Source organism: Chiloscyllium punctatum, chromosome 20 (genome assembly GCF_047496795.1).
Source record: "Chiloscyllium punctatum isolate Juve2018m chromosome 20, sChiPun1.3, whole genome shotgun sequence".
NCBI classification, from domain to species: Eukaryota; Metazoa; Chordata; class Chondrichthyes; order Orectolobiformes; family Hemiscylliidae; genus Chiloscyllium; species Chiloscyllium punctatum.
The window spans coordinates 62,003,564-62,024,442 of NC_092758.1; the positions used below are offsets into that span (position 1 = coordinate 62,003,564).

The 20,879-nt window shown below is 42.3% G+C and overlaps 1 protein-coding gene across 1 annotated transcript; it reads left to right on the forward strand.

Moving 5' to 3' along the window:
* The first annotated feature begins 1,171 nt into the window (after nt 1–1,171).
* On the forward strand, nt 1,172–9,448 carry rpl26 (ribosomal protein L26). Its single transcript, XM_072591008.1, has 4 exons — nt 1,172–1,283; nt 1,666–1,838; nt 4,009–4,149; nt 9,270–9,448. The coding sequence occupies exons 2-4, from the start codon at nt 1,671–1,673 to the stop codon at nt 9,396–9,398; spliced, it is 438 nt and encodes a 145-aa protein (XP_072447109.1). The 5' UTR covers nt 1,172–1,283; nt 1,666–1,670; the 3' UTR covers nt 9,399–9,448.
* Nucleotides 9,449–20,879: the final 11,431 nt, after the last annotated feature.

The window sequence follows — 20,879 nt, forward strand, 5'->3', positions numbered from 1 at the left end:
TATTACATTGTGGCTTTAAGGACTGATTGCCAATAAAGATGGTATTTAATCTGTGTTTGGCTGCAGAAAATCAGGTGGTGAGATTGTCTTTCTTTCACAAATTGGCTTTCTTTGTAAACGTTTTTCTAAGAAAACTGACATACTTTCAAAGCTACTTCAGTCATCTTTCAATAAAAACCATAATTAAGCACTAGATTTAAAATCGGAAAAAATCCAGTTAAATTAGGAACATGAAACAATTTACAAATAGATAAATGAAAGTGGTTGAGGGCGGAATAAAACAATTTTAAGGAATGATAGTCCTACAAGTGACAACAGTATTGCATTACATTTCACTTTTGCATTTTCCAAAAGCACAAGTAACTTTAAACAGGTTCTGGATTAGCGGTGCTGGAAGAGCGCTTCATCCGAGGAGCAGCGAAATCGACGTTTCGGGCAAAAGCCCTTCATCTCCTTCTGAAGGGCTTTTGCCCGAAACGTTGATTTCGAAGCTCCTTGGATGCTGCCTGAACTGCTGTGCTCTTCCAGCACCACTAATCCAGCATCTGGTTTCCAGCATCTGCAGTCATTGTTTTTACCAACTTTAAACAGGTTATCATTCACCGAGAAATAAATTTAAACAAGATGTATTCATGTTTGGAGGCTAAACCTCGGATGGATTGTATCCCAATGAAAAGATAAAGTCACCGGCGTTCTATCCGACTTTCACGCTGCCTTCTCATTAAAGATGAGTGGTTTAACCGGAGAGCCACAATGTTTCGGGTGAGGGGAGAGATTGAGCGCATCTTCATGGGGTCACCTCAGTCAGTGTGAGAATTGAACCTAACGCAATTTAAAATGTTTTTCTTAATTTAAAATTAAGCAATTTGCTTGAGCTGGGTATTTGCCCATGATTAAAGTGTACCCGCCAGACTCCGTTCAACTCCCTGATGAAGGGGCTTACGCTCGAGACGTTGACTCGCCTCAAATGCTGCTTGAAGTGTGCTTTTCCAACGCCACACTTTTCAACTCTCCGTTATACTCTGATAAAACTACAGGTACTGAAGGAACTATGCACGTCTGGCAGTAATGTAAATTCGGTCGGTTGTGTTTTGCTCTCTCTCCACTTTGGAGGTTTAACCTGAGGTAACCTGCGTGTAATAACGCGAGATTTGACATGATAACCCACGCACCGCACATGCGTACATTCTCTTTTCACCAGCGGCCATTGACGACTCAGCAGGAGGGGAAGGATTGAGCTGGTGGTATCCGTTAACATCTGACTGTTTCCTAACTTAACTGTGGTAAAGTGATCCTAGATATTGAGTTGGAGACCGAATCCAATGTCATATGTAGTAATATTTTTAAGAAATAAGTATGGAGTGGAGTTAGATGGGAAGTATAATGTAAGAATCGGTGGGGCCTACAAAACAGGCGGTAGAGGCAGGCGGGGACCTGGAGAGTCCGTATTCCCCGGTATTACCCAGTTCCTGCTGGGCTCACTGTCCCCCGGTGTCCCTGCACTGACCGGGAAGCTGGTTTCAGGCCCAATGTAATAAGTCTTCTGATTGATCTAATACTGCCTTACTTTACCTTGTGTTTCAAAGCTCTGGTCTGATTTCTTTAACTCGTGTTTTCCGAACGAACGAGCAGCTCGTTTAACTTGCGTGTTTCTTCTGTGTGCAGCCAACATGAAGTTCAACCCCTTTGTCTCATCTTCCCGGAGGAAGAACCGCAAGAGACACTTTAATGCTCCATCTCACATTCGCAGGAAAATTATGTCCTCTCCACTCTCCAAGGAGCTGAGGCAGAAATACAATGTTCGCTCAATGCCCATACGCAAGGATGATGAGGTCCAGGTAAGTGAAGCAGACCCTGGACTTTAATGCACAGAAAGTTTTTTTTTAAAACTGTGCACATTAACATAAATGCATGATTCCATTTATATTGTTACCCAGCCTTTCTGTTTCATATATTGATTGTAATGGGTTTCTAACATTTTAGCTTTTACACTTCATTCATGTCTGTGCAGATGCTATGGCTGTCATAATTATAATAGCAGAAATACAGGGAGGGGGAAAAAAGTGTGAACCGGCATCTATAAAGTGAATGTGTCTTAAGTGTGTGTTTCAATGGAACCGATGTTATCAGACTTCTGTATTTGGAATTCTCCCACTTTTTCTGAGAGAAAGTTAAGATGGTGCGGTTCAGAATTTCTTTCCTTTTTAACCTTGTCGCACTTTATTGGGTTTTTGAAGCATATTGATATAGAAGTATTACAGTGGATCTACAGTGTAATTTAGTATCAGAGGTAGGTAGTTTCTAGATTGAAATAAATATTGACACTAGTAAACGGTGGCACAGTGGTTAGCACTGCTGCCTCACAGTGCCAGAGACCTGGATTCAATTCCTGCCTCAAGCAACTGTCTGTGGAGTTTGCACATTCTGCCTGTGTCTGTGTGGGTTGCCTCCGGGTGCTCTGGTTTCCTCCCACAGTCCAAAGATGTGCAGGTTAGGTGAACTGTCCATGCTAAATTGCCCATAGTGTTAGGTGAAGGGGTAAATGTAGGGGAATGGGTCTGGGTGGGTTGCTCTTTGGAGGGTCGGTATGGACTTGTTGGGCCGAAGGGCCTGTTTCCACACTGTAAGTAATCTAATGTAATCTAAGTAAACGCTGTTTGGTTTTGTTTTCTTGAAAGGTCAGATGACCAATTGTGCTGCTTCCATGGTTATATTTATGTCTGTTGGTCCCATGTCTGTCTTTGCACTCATGTACAATCTAGTACTTAGGTTTTCAGATGCCCAGTTAACATTCCCAAATCTAGTCAGCGTTAATTTTATGTTTCTATTTTTTTTTTGTGAAGCTTTGTTCTGGTTGTTTTGAGACTTTGACCTGTCACCTTCCACTTGACCTAGGAATCTTGATAGTGTTTATCATGGATGAGAAGACTTATTGTCACTGCTTGGATAAATAAACTATTGCTGTTCTATTTTAACATATTCTATTCATCATGCAATTCCTTTATGTTTCCTTACCAGTATTTGCTGTGATAACCCAATATCATGAATTCCTAGGTTTAAATTCCTGTGTCACTACTTAGTACTTTCTCAGACCTTTGTTCTTTTGACTGTTAACTCTTCTGCATTCTCCCTTTGCTTCCTTATTGTTGACTGTTCCTCTGATCAACCAGTATGTGATTCTAGAATTTTATCCCTTAACTCCTTAATGAGTCACTTTTCTTGTGACCCTCCATCAAAGCTCACCTCTCTGGCTAATCTTTTTCCTATGCCTCCGAAAATTACCTTAATTCAAATTTCCCTTTTATCTGCTTCCACGAAGTACCTATGAATGTTTTCTTCATTAATTCTGCACATATTTATAAATTATGCATGTGTAATTTGAAAGTACAACTTGAATATTCATAGAATCCCTCCAGTGTGGAATCGGCCCATTTGTCGTATTGAATCCTCTAAAGAGAATTCCACCACCCAGTGCTTTCCCCTGCAACTCTGCTTTTCCCATGGCTAATTCACCGAACTGAATATCCTGGATCCTCGGCAATTTAGCATGGCCAATCCACCTAACCTGCATATCTTTGGACTATGGGAAGAAACCCACACCGACATGGGAAGAATGTGTAAATTCCACAGTCACCCAACGCTGGAATTAAACCAGGGTCCCTGATCTGCGAAGCAGTGCTAACCTCTGTTCTGCTATTTGCTATCAATTTTAGGAATTACTCAAGAACACTATACTTCTTACTTCCAAAGCCATCGGGATTCCAAGAATAATTGTTTACCTTAAAACAATGAAACTGTTTCATCACATAATCAACTTAAAGCACAAATATTTTGATTGATTCTGATACTTTGATCTTGAAAGAATAGAGTTCCCATTAATTGCTAAAAGACAATCACGTTGTTCAAATAAGCAACATTCAAATACCAGTGAAACAGCAAATTATAACTTGAATTATTATAATTCTAATATTTAAATTACATGTTCTATATTTATTATCTTGTATGCAGGTTGTCAGAGGACATTACAAGGGTCAACAAATTGGTAAAGTTGTCCAAGTATACAGAAAGAAGTATGTGATTTATATTGAACGTGTGCAGCGTGAAAAAGCCAATGGTACCACAGTTCATGTTGGCATTCACCCCAGTAAGGTAGGAATGACGGAATTTTTTCTGGTTAATATCAGCAAGTGAATCTGTCTACATAGTTATATGGGCAGTAGAGTAACTAAACAAATGCCCTGCTTTTGGGTTGATCGTTGTGAGGAGAAAATTTTCAACAATACGTTGTAAGTTAATTCAACAATATGTCTAGATTTGAGCAGGTAGCCAAAGCTGACTGCAGCGTTCCTTGTACTGCATTGAAACAGAGTTTGTGGTGCCAGCTAAGGATGAGATCTTGCCTTAATTGAAGGTCAGAAAAAAAATGTAATTTTTTTCTTGGATAGCAGCATGGAAGCTCACTCAGAAACCTAGCTAATATTTCCTCAATAAACTCTGCCATTTCTGGTGTGGGGCCTTGTCTGCGAATTAATTAACTTGTTGTTTTCAAGGTATATTTCACATTCCAAAAACACTTGAAATTTTGAGTCGTTGTGAATGTTCTCTCTTTCTACAATACTTAATGATCTTGGAATTTGTCATCCTCAAACTAACATCACTTTATAGTTACTCAAAATGCTGACGTTTTGAGTTTTTTGTATAAACTAGTGGGTCATTTCAGGTTAGATCCATTGTTTACAGTTGCAGTTTTTGTTTACTGCAGAATCCAGTTTGAGTAAGCAACTGAAGTATCCATATATAGCTTACACTTTGTTTTAAGCAATTTTGTGATAAAGCTTTTAGGGTACTGGCTAAAGGTTAGCTTCTATGGTAGTGGGTATCTCAGGATGATGAAGAAATTAATTTACTCAATACCTCGAGCTGAAAATAACTAAGTACACTGCTCTTATCGTTTCAACTCAAATACAGTCAGTTGCATTCTAGTACAACCCTGTGTTATAGAAAAAATCACGCTTTAGAAACAGTACTTGGCGATGTAATGACGTTACATTTTAAAAGTTTGCGCTTTAGAAATGGTGCCTCAGTTCGTCAATCATATTACAGCGAATTCAGGTTGATGAAACACACGTTATAGCAGATTGACCTGTATCATGCTCTGATGATGTGGGGGTGTTCACGAAGCAGCACTCTCTGTTAGTTATTTAATTGTCTCGGACTAACCCTGTTCTAGATTGGGTTGGGATATTTGGTTGGCATGGACGGGTTGGACCAAAGGGTCTTTTCCCATGCTGTACATCTCTGACTATGGCTCTGTAAGTAGGCCATTCAGCCCCTCACTCCCAGTTGTAACGATTGTAATCTCGAATTCAGCTTTCAGTGCCAGCATATTTCTGTTAGAGTGAAGGGTAAGGCTGGCAAGAGTAAGGGACTCTGGATGACTAGCTGTTGAGGCCCTAGTCAACAAAATTGAGTCATATAACATATATAGGCAGTTGGGATCAAGTGAATCCCATGAGTAAAGAGGGTGTCCAAGTACACTTGAGAAAAATCTGGAGGGCTAAAAAGTGATAATAAGATGGCTTTGGCAGGAAAGGGAAAGGAGAATGCAGGGATTCCCCAAGTCTATGGAGGGCAAAGAGTAATGAGGGAGAGAAGAGGGCTTCTTAAAGATAACAAGGTTGTCTATTTGCAGAGCCACAAAAGATGGATGAGATCCTAACTGAATATTTCTTGTCAGTATTTACTGTTGAGAAATGCATGGATGCTGGGCAACGTGGGGAAATAAACAGCGATGTCTTAAAGCATGTCCATATTGCAGAAGAGAAGGTGCTCAGTCTTATAACACATTATGGTGGATAAATCCCTGAGACCTGATGAAGTGTATCCCAGGATTTTGTGGGAAGCAAGGATGGAAATTGTGGGGCCCAGAGTGAACTGTACGATGATTGGGCTAATGATGTGCCATTATTTAGAAAAGCTGCATGGAAATGCCTTGGGAACTACAGACCAGTGAGCGTAATGTCTGTGGTGGCTGAGTTGTTAGAGTGGATTCTGAGACAGGATCTACAGGCATTTGGAGAGGCAAGGACTCATTCTGGATAGTCAGCATGGCTTTGGGCATGGGAAATTCTTACAGATTTGATTTGAGTTTTTTTAAGTGGTTTCCAAAAAACTGGATGAGGGTGGTGCGGTAGACATCTGCATGGACTTTAGGTTGTTGAGTAAGTTTAAATCGTATGGGATCCAGGTAGAGCTAGCCAATTGAATAGGAAGTTGGCTAGATGATCGAAGACAGAGAGCGGTGACCACACTGTGCCATAGGGACTAGTGTTCTTGAACCTCATAGAACCCATACAGTGTGTAATTATTGTTCATCATTTATGGGATATAATTGGATGAGAATTTAGAAGGTATGCTTAGTAAGTTTGCAGGTGACACCAAGATTGGTGGTATGATAGACAGTGAAGAAGGTTAACTAGGAATGCAGGGGGATCATGATCAACTGGGCATTGGACTGAGGAATGATAGGTGGAGTTTAATTTGGATGAATTCAAGGTGTTTGATTTTGGTGGGTCAAACCAGGGCACTGTTTACGCAGTCAATTGTAGGGCACTGGGTAGTGTTATACAACAAAGAGATAGAGAGGTACAGTTTCATAGCTATTTGATAGTGGAGTCACAGGTAAATGGGGTGGTGTAGAAGGCTTACGGTATGCTTACTTTCATTAGTCGAACCATTGAGTAGAGGAGTTGGGATGAATTGTTGCAGCTGTACAAGATGTTGCTGAGGCCACCATACTATAGAAAGGGTCTTATTAAACCAGAATAGTGCAGAAAAGATTTACTAGGATCTTACATAAACTGGAAGGTTTGACGTATAAGGAGAAAGTGAGGACTGCAGATGCTGGGAGATCAGAGCTTAAAAATGTGTTGCTGGAAAAGCGCAGCAGGTCAGGCAGCATCAAAGGAACAGGAGAATCGACATTTCGGGCATAAGCCCTTCTTCAGGAATTAGGAGGGTGTGCCAAGCAGGCTAAGATAAAAGGTAGGGAGGAGGGACTTGGGGGAGGGGCGTTGGGAATACGATAGGTGGAAGGAGGTTAAGGTGAGGGTGATAGGCCGGAGAGGGGTTGGGGGCGGAGAGGTCGGGAAGAAGATTGCAGGTCAAGAAGATGGTGCTGAGTCTGAGCGTTGGGACTGAGAAAAGTGGGGGAAGGGGAAATGAGAAAACTGGAGAAACCTGCATTCATCCCTTGTGGTTGGAGGGTTCCTCGGCAGAAGGTGAGGCACTCTTCCTCCCCGTGTGGCCTCCTATACATTGGGGAGACAGGCTACCTACTTGCGGAACGTTTCAGAGAACACCTCTGAGACACCCATACCAACCGCCCTGTGGCTGAACACTTTAACTCCCCCTCCCACTCTGCCAAGGACATGCAGGTCCTTGGCCTCCTCCATTGCCAGACCATGGCAACACGACGCCTGGAGGAAGAGTGCCTCATCTTCTGCCTAGGAACCCTCCAACCAGAAGGGATGAATGCAGATTTCTCCAGTTTTCTCATTTCCCCTCCCCCCCCCCCCCCCCCCACCTTTTCTCAGTCCAAACCCTCAGACTCAGCACCGCCTTCTTGACCTGCAATCTTCTTCCCGACCTCTCCGCCCCCACCCCCTCTCCGGCCTATCGCCCTCACCTTAACCTCCTTCCACCTATCGTATTCCCAATGCCCCCCCCCCCCCCCCAAGTCCCTCCTCCTTACCTTTTATCTTAGCCTGCTTGGCACACCTTCCTCATTCCTAAAGAAGGGCTTATGCCCGGAACGTCGATTCTCCTGTTCCTTTGATGCTGCCTGACCTGTTGCACCTTTCCAGCAACACATTTTTAAGGTTTGACTTGTAAGGAGAGGTTGGATAGATTGGGACTTTTTTTCCTTACAGTATAGGAAAACAGGTTGACCTAACAGAGGCCTCTAAAATCATGAGGTAGACAGCCAACAACTTGATAGGGGAGTCTAAAACTGAGGGCATAGGTTTAAAGTGAGGAGGGGAGAGGTACAAAAGAGTCGGGGGGACAATTTTTCACATGAGGTGACAAATGTATGGAACAGGCTGACAGAAGTGGTCGTTGAAGCAAGTACAATTTTGTCATTTAAGAAACGTTTAGACATGGACGGGATAGGTATGGAGGGATATGGACGAAATGCAGGTAAATGGAACTAGTTTAATTATGAAAACTAGACAGCATGGACAAGTTGGGCTGAAAGGCCTGTTTCCATGCTGTGGACCTCTGACCTCTCAAGATTCTTGTTAAACAAGGAAACATCGACCTCTGTCTTCTAAATTTTCACGGACTCTGCTTTATGAGCGTACAAAATCTCATTCAACTTTCTGTCTTGTTGGAAATGACCAAAGCATCTTCCCTTGACATTCAGTGGCATTGCGACAGTGTAATCACCTACCATTAATATCCCATGGTTTACCTTTGATCAGACACTTAACTGGACCCACCACATAAGCACTGAAGCTACAAGAACAAATCAGAAGTTTGTTACTCTGAAGCACGTAATCTGAATATTGATTTTTCTAAGGCTTTTCACAGACTTGCTTCTCTCCAAGTATTGCCAGACCTGTGTCTCTAGCAATTTGTTTTTATTTCAACTTCTCAGTACCTCACTTCTATCTAGGTTTAATGAGAGTTGGATTTGTCAGCAAAGTGCATTGGGCCAGTATTTGGGTTGTAAGGAATTTCCATCTTGAACACTTGGTTCTTAGTTCAGTATCTTGAAGAAACCATTTTATCTTTTAAAGAAAGTGATAAATATTTAATGCAGCTCATTTGTTTGGCACCTTTTTATCAGCAAAGGCAACATAAGTGACGTGAAGAATAACTTCCTGTTCTATAAACTTGATTCTCTTGATGTGCTGGCCAGCATTTCTCATTCACTCATTGTGAAAACAATTTTGTTTATGAACTGGCACTTTTGTTCATTCTCAAATCATGGCACTCGAAAATAAGCCATTGTATTTTGAGATTCTTTTCAGTTATGACATCTTAAGGAGTATGATTTTAACTAATGGATGATGGTTTTGTTCCCTTTGAGAGAGTGGGGGGGTGGGGGAAGTGGTTTTGGGCATGAGGGCTACATCTAAAATCTCATAGCTCCACATTTATTTACAGCTATTGACTGGCTGTTTCTGTCTGTTTCATACAGGTCTCTGATTTGCATTGTTAGATATGAAAAAACTAACTGCAAAAATTTATGTAATTTATTGCAGGTGGTGATTACCAGGCTAAAGCTGGACAAAGATCGCAAGAAGATCCTGGAACGCAAGGCAAAATCTCGCCAAGTTGGCAAAGATAAAGGCAAATATAAGGAAGAATCTGTTGAAAAAATGCAGGAGTAATTAAATGTTCCATTTATGCTACTTTCAATAAAGATTCAAATAACACCCTAGTTTTTTTTTAATGAAATCTTTTTTTCAGTACATTTTAGTGTAGATATGTGGATTGTATTTTCCAATTATTTTGAGAGAAATTATTCATTCTAGTTGGTCAGAACTGAATTCGCTTGTGGTTCCAAGACTAGAGTTTTCATGGGGATATTCTCTTTTCATGTGTGCAAAGTACCAAGTTCAGTTTAAGATGGCATTCCTTTCAAATTTTCCTTGCAAAAGTATCTTGCAACATTGTGGATATACCTACATCAAATAGGCCACATGATTCAAGTAGGGAATTCACTATCGCCTTCTCATAGGCAACTAGGGATGTGGATTAAATGTTACCCAGACAGCAATACCAACACCCTGTGAGAGAATAAAAAAAAGTTTCTGAAAATGTTCAAAAGCTTATAAATGCCAATATTCAGTTACTGTGTGTCAAGGCATTTGCAAATACCATACATACTAGGATGCTGTTGGACTGTGTGACAATGAGGAATTTATGGGGAATGGGTAGCATTCGGATTAAACTAATAGAAAAAGGAGAGTTAAATGAACAGTGCACGTCACTTGGTGCGTGTGTGTGTGTCCATAAGTCAACACAGAAGAACTGCAATTGGAGCAAATCCAGAAAAAGCAGAGTTAAAAGGTGTGTAATTTAAGCAGTGTGCATAAAAATACAAGGGTGAAGAAACCACCAGGGTGCAAGTATTGTGCAAAGAAAAAATATTGAGTTGAAGAAACCACTGAGGTGCAAAGGATAGTGCAAAAAGTATCAAGGAGACGGCCTCGAGACAGACAGTGTTGAGATGTTGTAAAAACCGCAAGCAAAAGAGATACTGGTTTGAGAGTACTGCATTAACAACCTTTGCTTGTTGGTTGTTGTATGTTTTGTATAAATTGTGTTTTTGTCCTCGAGATCTGGGGATACTTTGAGTTTAGTTTGTATCTTGGGAATGTATGATGACTTGAAATGAATGTGTTGTTTGACTATTAAGTTTGGAATATGCATGGTTAAAGTGCTGTCACTTTAAACGACGAGTCATGGTCATAAAAGTAAAAAAAACTAATGAAGTGTTGATTCAGAATTTGTCTTAAAGCATGGTAAAAAATTCTTAGAATTGGTCATGGTCAATTAACAATTAATTGAAAATCAAAAAAAGACACAATACTCATCCCCAAATGATCTCAAAACAAAACCACGTGCAAACAAATATGCATAGGAGAGGGAACAGAGCTGTCTCAAACGTATACAGGAGGGAATCTGAGGAAAAAGCAGATAAGATTGGAGATGATCAGAATCGCTGAGGTCCTGTAAGATCAATCCTATGGATAGTGTTTTTTAACAAAAGAAGCACTAATCAAGAATATGGCATAAAATGGATGGAGGAAACCGGTCTGGGTAAAATTTTAATCTCAGGAACGTTGTGTTTAAATTATAATGTTTGGAATTTCATTTTCTGGCCAGAATGAACTTCCAAACCTTGTTTTAACATTAATGGATCTTCAGTTCCAGATGATAAGATTTACTTATTGTAAATGTACTTTGGCTTAAAAACATCCAGGTGATAAGAACATTGGAATGTTGAAAATACAATTCTCTATGGACAGTGTTTTTAAAAAAGGGAGAATTTCACAAAAGAAGTTGACCTGCAGGTAGTTCTCAGATAACGTGCAGCACAATTTGCTGATCACATCATTGAGGAATTAAGGAACGGTATTTTAGAGAACGCTTACCTATGTTCATAATAGCATGATTCTAGCAGTGATTGTTTTGCAAGCTTCGTTCTGCGTGTGCGTTGATATCAGCTGCTGGGACACTGCAACTTTCTGAGAGATAGGAGTCAAGATTTTGGTGCTGGAAAAACGCAGGCAGTATCTGAGGAGCAGGAGAATTGATGTTTCGGGAATTAACCCTTTATAAGTAATCAGGCTTATGCCCAAAACGTTAATTCTCCTCATCTGTAGTCTCCAATTTCTCCTGTCTGAAAGAAATGCATTGAGCAGCTTCCTGTGAAATGTACACTACTAGAAAAGGCTATAGCCCTGGAAGAAAAGTTGATATTATAAAGTGTAAGAAGAGAATGTGATATAGCTCGTTTAGCAGGAATGGGGAAGTTTGTCGTGGTTGTGGGTATGTTTGCTGAGCTGGGAGGTTGATTTGCAGATGTTTCATCCCCTGTCTAGGTGACATCTTCAGCGCTTTAGAGGCACCTGTGAAATGCTGCTGTCCTGTCTCTTCTGGTATTTATTTGGTTCTGTTTCTGCTGCTTCTAGTTGCTGGTTCCAATTGTTCATTGTAGTGGCCAGTAGAGTGGGTCTAGGTTATTGTGCTTGTTGATAAGAGTCCATGGATGAGTGCCATGCTTCTTGAAATTCTCTGGCTGTCCTCTGTTTAGCTAGTCCTATGATCATTGTGTTGTCCCAGTCATCGTGTGTGGGGCTACTAGGGACAGCTGGCTGTGGTGTTTTGTGGCTAGTTGTAATTTGTGGATGCAGATTGAGTTGTGTCTGCCTGTTGCTTGTCTGTTATGGGCTGTCATGAATCCCAGTGGTTGGAGAAGTCTGGCTGCCATTCCAGAGATGTTTTTTATGCAAGGTAGCCTGGCTAGTGAGTTAGGTCGTGGCATGTCCTCGTCACGTTTGTCTCTTAGGCATCTGTGAATGAAGTTGTGGGGATCTCTTCTTGGTGAAGACTCTGTAGAGAAATTCTTCTGTTCATAGGCTGGGAGTGCTGAGGGGTGTTGTAGCCCTTTTGAACAGGGTCCTGTTGCAGCTCCTCGTGTGTGTTTGGGTGGTTGCTGTTGTAGTTCAGGACTTGGTTGGGGTGTGTGGCTTTCCTGTACATTTTTGTGGTGCATTCACCATTCCATGTTCTTTGTACAATCACATCCAGGAATGAGAGTTGATTGTTGGTTTCCACCTCTTTCATGAATATCATCCCTGGTGAGTATGGTGTTGATGATCAAGTGTGTGTTCTACATATGATGTCTACATATCTGATCCAAAGTTAGGGTTGGATTTGTAATAGGGCTGTTTGTTCCAATCTTTGCATCACTGCTTCTGCTATGACGTGTGTCGTCAAGTGGACGACAAAAAAAACACTAATAACCAGGATCGACCTACAAAGGATGAAACCAGAACGCAACAACATTTCTAGATTTTACGGATTACTCAAAGTACACAAACCAGACATACCACTCAGACCTATTGTAGCACTGCTGGGAATGCCATTACATAAACTGGCAAAAGAACTCAAACTAAAACATCTGATCAACAAATCCAAACTCTCCATGCAATCATCACAGGACTTCTTAGAGAACATCAAGAACACAAAGTTAGACAAGGACAGAGCAATGGTCTCATTTGATGTAATGGTACTGTCCACTTCAATTAACAAAACTCTAGCCATAGAGACAATAGCCAACCTCCTGGACAAGCAGAACAGACAACACAATGGGGAACCTATCAACAAGGACTGCATAATCAAACTACTAGGCCTGTGCTTTATGACACACTTCACATTCAACAACCAAATATATCAACAGACCAATGGAATACCTATGGCCTAACCCTCAATGGGCTCACAGCAGAAGCAGTGGTGCAAAGGTTGGGACAAACAGTCCTACCAGAGTTTCAGTTGGATTTGTGGATCAGATATGTAGATTACACTGTTATTACTAAGAGAACAGCAATCGAGAACATCCACTGGATCATCAACACCATACTCACAGGGATCAGATTTATGAATGCAGAGGAAACCAACAAGCAACTCCCATTCCTGTACGTGACCGTACAAAGAACATGGAATGGTGAATGTACCACAGAAGTGTACAGGAAAGCCACACAGTGACCAGATCCTGAATTACACACACGAGAAGCTGCATTAGGACCCTGTTCAAAAGGGCTACAACACACTGCAGCACTCCCAACCTAGGTCCACTTCTTTTAGTCGTTTATATAAATGATTTGGATGTGAGCAGAAGAGGTACAGTTAGTAAGTTTGCAGATGACACCAAAATTGGAGGTGTAGTGGATAGAGAAAAAAGTGACCTCAGATTACAATGGGATCTTGATCAGATGGGCCAGTGGGCTGAGAAGTGGCAGATGGAGTTTAATACAGATAAATGCGAGGTGCTGCATTTTGCGAAAGCAAATCTCAGCAGGACTTATACACTTAATGGTAAGGTCCTAGGGTGTCTTGCTAAACAAAGAGACCTTGGAGTGCAGGTTCATAGCTCCTTGAAAGGAGTCGCAGGTAGATAGGATAGTGAAGAAGGCGTTTTTAATGCTTTCTTTTATTGGACTGAGCATTGAGTACAGGAGTTGGGAGGTCATGTGGTTGTAGAGGACATTGGTTAGGCCACTGTTAGAATATTCTGTGCAATTCTGGTTGCCTTCATAGCGGAAGGATGTTGTGGAATTTGAAAGGGTTCAGAAAAGATTTACAAGGATGTTGCCAGGGTTGGAGGATTTGAGGTATAAGGAGAAGCTGAATAGGCTGGGGCTGTTTTTCCTGGAGTGTTGGAGGCTGAGGGATGACCTTATAGAGGTTTGCAAAATTATGAGGGGCATAGATAGGATAAATCGACAAAGTTTTTTTCCCTGGGGTGGGGGTGTCCAGAATTAGAGGGCATAGGTTTAGGATGAGCTGGGAAAGATATAAAAGAGATCTAAGATCAGCCTTTTCACACAAAGAGTGGTACGTGTATGGATTGAGCTACATGGGGAAGTGGTCACTGCTAGTACAATTGCAACATTTAAAAGGCATTTGGATGGGTTTGGAGGAATATGGGCCAGGCGCTTGCAGGTGGGACCAGATTGGGTTGGGATACCTGGTTGGCATGGATGGGTTGGACTGAAGGCTCTTTTTCTATGCTGTACATATCTGTGACGATGAAGGGAAGAAGAGTCTTCACCAAGAACAGAGATCCCCTCAACTTCATCCACAGATGCCAAAGAGACAAACAACGTGATGAGGACATGCCACACTCTAACTCACTAGCCATGATACCTTACATAAAAAATGTCTCGGAAATGGCAGCCAGACCTCTCCAACCACTGGGATTCACGACAGCCCATAAACCTCCAGCCACATTTAGACACCTCACTAGGACCAAAAATCTTATTATACCTATCATATGCAAGACAAACATAATTTACAAGATCCCATGCAAAGACTGTACGAAACACTATACAGGGCAAGCAGGCAGACAACTAACAATCTGCATCCACAAACAGCAACTAGCCACTAAACGCCATGACCAGCTGTCCCTAGTAGCCACACACACATGACAGGGACCACAAATTCGACAAGACGATACAATGATCATAGGGCAAGCCAAACAGAAGACAGCCAGATAATTTCGAGAAGCATGGCACTTATCCACGGAGTCTTATCAACAAGCACATTGACCTAGACCCAATATACTGGCCACCGCAATGAACGACCTAAACCCGATGAAGGCTTTTTGCCCGAAACGTCATTCCTGTTCCTCGGATGCTGCCTGACTGCGGTGCTTTTCCAGCACTACATGCTTGACTCAGACTCGAACAACCGGAGCCGGCAACCGGCAGCAGCAGAAATGGAACCAAATAAATTCCAGAAGACACAGGACAGCAGCGCTTCACAGGAGCCTCCAAAGCGCTGAAGATGTCACCCGGACAGGGGACGAAACATCAGCAAATCAACTTCCCAGCTCAGCAAACATACCCACAACCACAACAACCGGCACCCGATCTACAAAACCTTACACAAACCTGTAATGGGGAAGTCTATCTCATGCACCATAATGAGCCCCTATCCCTGCATTAACAATATTTTTTTAAATGTACTGTTTTAAATTTACTTTTGTTTCATTGATAAATATGATTTATACCTACATTCAGCCTGTGATGTGGTTTCTGTTAGAAGTTTGGGTGATTTTTGAGCGATCGTGAGTGATTTTTTTTTGCTTGTCTGCCCCTAAACCCACTTTTCCCATAGGCCCCATTATTTACATTAAGCGATTTTCAATTAACCGAGGTTTTGCTGGAATACAACTACGGAGTTATAGGAGAACAACCTGTATACTTTGCTAAAAAGTATAATACATTTATTTCTTTTCAGGAGAAGGAGACACAGATGATGTAATTACGTGCAGTTCAGATCCCCACCCCTTTTAAATCCATATTAGGTCAATACTAATTAATCCATTCTGCTTGATGTGGGATGAATGGATACTATTTATTTTTCAGAAATTTTGAGCCCATGTTTTACTGCTACTGAGTGAAGTAATCTGAAGAATATTGAAGTTTAGAGTAAAATATGTAGATTAACTGAAAACAAAACGTAGACAGTGTTCCGGTCACCTCACTCTGGTGGCCATACTGGAAGTGGAAAATTTAAAAGCAATGTCAGATAGACACAGAGTAATCTCCAGCCGGTTGCCAATAACAAGAGTAGAAAACAGACTAATACAATTAACTGAGGACAAATTTCAGAAATTAATCTCAGAGAAGCGACTAGTAGCATCCCTTGAAGTTAGGGGAAAGGATAACCGGATGTATAGTAATGCATTGTTAGACAGCCGGCAGTGCAGCATGTTAATAGATGTTGGAGCCTGTATCTCTATTAGAGATCTGGATTTACTATTAACAAATAAAACTGAAAGTACAAGGTCTGAGTGGTGGGACTCGACTGGCCACTCTCAGCCAACCTATTGAAATAAGAATTGTTGATCGTTTAATTAATGCTTTTGTTTATATATGCAAAAATACTGAAGGTACTGGGGGTAGATTTACCAGAGCAGTTTGGAGCCATAATTGATGTGCAAAAAGTCAACATTAAATGAACTCGTCAGTTTAGATTTAGAAAATCAAGGACTGCATGCCTCCTTAAGAGTATCTGTGCTACCTGGGCATTAACAATATCCCCCCCCCCCCCCCCCCCCGCCGTTAACACAACTTAGAGAGGTGACATTACATTCCCCATATAGTAAAATCTAGCTGTTGGAAGCTGGCAGACTGAGGTGTTACGGACTATTGGCGAGCCGTGGGGGAAGCTGCGCTGTTGCTTGGAGATAAGCACATTGAAGTGGTTGAAGACAATAGAGAGAACCCACAAGCTATGTCAGTCAGGAAGGAGAGACACATGATTAGATCCCCCTCATGGAGCAGGAAGACGAGAGACAGTGTCGAGTTGAGGTAGAGTCATTAAAGGGGCCAGATGTAAAATGTATGTTTGTAAATAAAGCACGGAAGTATTATGATGCTGAGGCCAGTACAAGTTGGGCCCTGGTTAATTTATAAGGGGAACTTTTGGCAGGAGGAAGGAGAGATAGATTTCTGCACAGGCAGCTGAAATAAAATAACTTACTACAACCCTGCAGTTAGGAAAAGGACAAAGGGTTAACATCTACACAGACACTAAATATGCCTTTGGTATGATCCAGGAATACATGATGGCATGAGCAGGAACACCACTTAAATTATGAAGATAAATGTTTGTATCTTTCCCACTTCCCTGATGGGTGTTTTGAATCAGAAATTCTCGCTTATCTCCCATCAATCCTTTCAGACCGTGGTAATATCAACACAAAATAATTCACTCAAAAAGAGATTATTGAATGTCCTTATAGTCATTATTCCCCCCATGTTAAGCTTGTCATTTTTTTCATTGTTCCACTAGAAGTCCTTGTCTTGGTGGAAGTCAGCAGAGCCCTTTTTTTGGCCTGTATTCTGTCCATAGTCATCATCTTCATTGTGGTAATACAGTACCTAAAAATAACGCCTGTGACATAAAAACAAAGACTATAGTAATGACAGGAATTACTATCCTCTGGATAATAGAAATTTCCAGGGATCCCAGCCACCTCGTGGCCCAACTCCATAGGTTCAAAACTGGGCATTGTTTCAGCTTGAATTTGACCCACCAAATCAGTAATTTCCTCAGAGTTGTGTGGGAATTATGTGCAATGTTCTCTGCCTTTAAGTGCTCATGTGCCTCCTTTTTCTGCTAGTAGTCAATTGAACGCCATGTAGTGCTATGGTTTGGATGGCAAACATTTCAGCATTAATCTTATCAAGGAGTCATTTACTACCTTTCTAGGATAGTTGCCATGTTAATAAATTCCCTGCTTAGCTTGACTACAGTGTACCAGGGTAACTAGATGGCAAAGAATCTGTTTCTGTAATGGTGCATTTGTGCTCTTTGTGTAAAGCTTTATCCTGCTGATTTCCATTTATCTCAGGTACTATTAATGTCCACCCAATATCCCCTGTATACCTTTGTATGTGCAGAAGATTTGTCAGCCATGTGAACCCCAGGCACTAGGGATTCATTTTGGCAAGTGATCCATTCTGTCACTTCCAATGCATGGAAAGGAATAGGTCTCCGAGGGATACTAGGTAAAAACAATGACTGCAGATGCTGAAAACCAAATACTGGATTAGTGGTGCTGGAAGAGCACAGCAGTTCAGGCAGCATCCAACGAGCAGCGAAATCGACGTTTCGGGCAAAAGCCCTTCATCAGGAATAAAGGCTGTGAGCCTAAAGCGTGGAGAGATAAGCTAGAGGAGGGTGGGGGTGGGGAGAGAGTAGCATAGAGTACAATGGGTGAGTGGGGGAGGAGATGAAGGTGATAGGTCAAGGAGGAGAGGGTGGAGTGGATAGGTGGAAAAGGAAATAGGCAGGTCGGACAAGTCAAGGAGACAGTGCTGAGCTGGAAGTTTGAAACTAGGATGAGGTGGGGGAAGGGGAAATGAGGAAGCTGTTGAAGTCCACATTGATGCCCTGGGGTTGAAGTATTCCGAGGCGGAAGATGAGACATTCTTCCTCCAGGCGTCTGGTGGTGAGGGAGTGGCGGTGAAGGAGGCCCAGGACCTCCATGTCCTCGGCAGAGTGGGAGGGGGAGTTGAAATGTTGGGCCACGGGGCGGTTTGGTTGATTGGTGTGGGTGTCTCGGAGATGTTCCCTAAAGCGCTCTGCTAAGAGGCATCCAATCTCCCCAATGTAGAGGAGGCCACATCGGGAGCAACGGATACAATAAATGATATTAGTGGATGTGCAGGTAAAACTTTGATGGATGTGGAAGGCTCCTTTCGGGCCTTGGATAGAGGTGAGGGAGGAGGTGTGGGCGCAGGTTTTACAGTTCCTGCGGTGGCAGGGGAAAGTGCCAGAATGGGAGGGTGGGTCGTAGGGGGGTGTGGACCTGACCAGGTAGTTACGGAGGGAGCAGTCTTTGCGGAAGGCGGAAAGGGGTGGGGAGGGAAATATATCCCTGGTGGTGGGGTCTTTTTGGAGGTGGCGGAAATGTCAGCGGATGATTTGGTTTATGCAAAGGTTTGTAGGGTGGAAGGTGAGCACCAGGGGCGTTCTGTCCTTGTTATGGTTGGAGGGGTGGGGTCTGAGAGCGGAAGTGCGGGATGTGGACGAGATGCATTGGAGGGCATCTTTAACCACGTGGGAAGGGAAATTGCGGTCTCTAAAGAAGGAGGCCATCTGGTGTGTTCTATGGTGGAATTGGTCTTCCTGGGAGCAGATACAGCGGAGGCGGAGAAATTGGGAATATGGGATGGCATTTTTGCAAGAGATAGGGTGGGAAGAGGTGTAATCCAGGTAGCTATGGGAGTCGGTGGGTTTGTAAAAAATGTCAGTGTCAAGTTGGTCGTCACTAATGGAGATGGAGAGGTCCAGGAAGGGGAGGGAGGTGTCAGAGATGGTCCAGGTAAATTTAAGGTCAGGGTGGAATGTGTTGTTGAAGTTGATGAATTGCTCAACCTCCTTGCGGGAGCACGAGGTGGCGCCAATGCAGTCATCAATGTAGCGGAGGAAGAGGTGGGGAGTGGTGCCGGTGTAATTATGGAAGATCAACTGTTCTACATAGCCAACAAACAGACAGGCATTGCTGGGGCCCATATGTGTGCCCATGGCTACGCCTTTGGTCTGGAGGAAGTGGGAGGATTCAAAGGAGAAATTGTTATGGGTGAGGACCAATTCGGCCAAACGAATGAGAGTGTCAGTGGAAGGGTACTGTTGGGGACGTCTGGAGAGGAAAAAACGGAGGGCTTGGAGGCCCTGGTCATGGCGGATGGAGGTGTAGAGGGATTGGTTATCCATGGTGAAGATGAGGCGTTGGGGGCCGGGGAAACTGAAGTCTTGGAGGAGGTGGAGAGCGTGGGTGGTGTCTCGAACGTATGTGGGGAGTTCCTGGACTAGGGGGGATAGGACAGTGCCAAGGTAGGTAGAGATGAGTTCAGTAATTCCGAGGGATACTATCCTTTGAACTCCTTGAATAGTTTGAATAGTTTGGATGTAAAGTTTGATCTTGATCTGAGTGGATCTCTATTGGCAGTCCATATCTAGTTAAAAAAAATTAAGGAATTCTTCTAAACCCTTTTAGCTATGATGTTGTTTAATGGGATTGCCTCTGGAAATCTAATCGACACATCCATTATTATTAATAAATACTTATTCCCACTTTTTGTTTGAGGTCAGGGACATACACAATCAATCAAGACTCATGTGAAAGGTTCCTCAAATGCTGGAATAGGTATTAAAGGTGCAGGTTTTTTCATTGCCTGTGGTTTTCTGATTAGCTGACATGTATGACACATCTAGCAAAATTCAATTATATCTTTGTGTAGTCCAGGTCAGTTTTCCTACATCTGGCTTTCTCTTAGCCCACCAACACTGTACTTTTGTGTGGCCCACTTTATTACAATGAAAACGCTGGAGCTTTTAAACTTCTTTCTCCCTCTCAAGGGTTTCTTTTTTACCCTGTGGTAAGTTATCCTTATGATCTTCACTGAGATCTACCTTTCCCTTTCCACATGAGGATTTCTCTTTGCCCCAGTTTCTATCCCTCATGGACTGAAATTGATTCTGGAAGCCAAACTGAGTTTTATGGTCCAGCTCATAATCATCAGCCACTTCAGCTGCTAACCTTGCCTTTTAACTCTCTGCTCTTCCACATGAGTTTGCATTACTTCCTCACTAAAGTTACCCCCAACCTTTATCTCCAGCCTGTTACACTGACTTTCCTTTTTAAGTATCAGTTTTTGAAGTTCAAATGCTCTCTCTTTTTCTCTCAGTTCTGCTGCTCTTTTTTCTTCCCTTCTGCTTTTAATCGTAACTCAAACTGTTTCATTTCCGCTGCCCTTTCCTTATTTCTCACGTCTAACTGAAGCTGCTTCATTTGCAATTGAATTCTTGCCATCTCTATAGATTCTGATGGTTTCTCCAGCAAGTTTAAATGCTGACCTACTGCTGTAATTATCTCTCCTTTCCTCACAGAAGCAGACAGTCCCAATTCCAGCTTCTGTGCTAATTCCTGTAACTTGCTCTTATTCACTTTTTGCAAAACTTCTGTAGTCACCGCATCCACATCCAGAAAACCTTTAGTGGCTGAAAGAGCCATTACTAACCCAAGCTTTGTCTACCCAACCAAACCAACACCTGAGATGTAC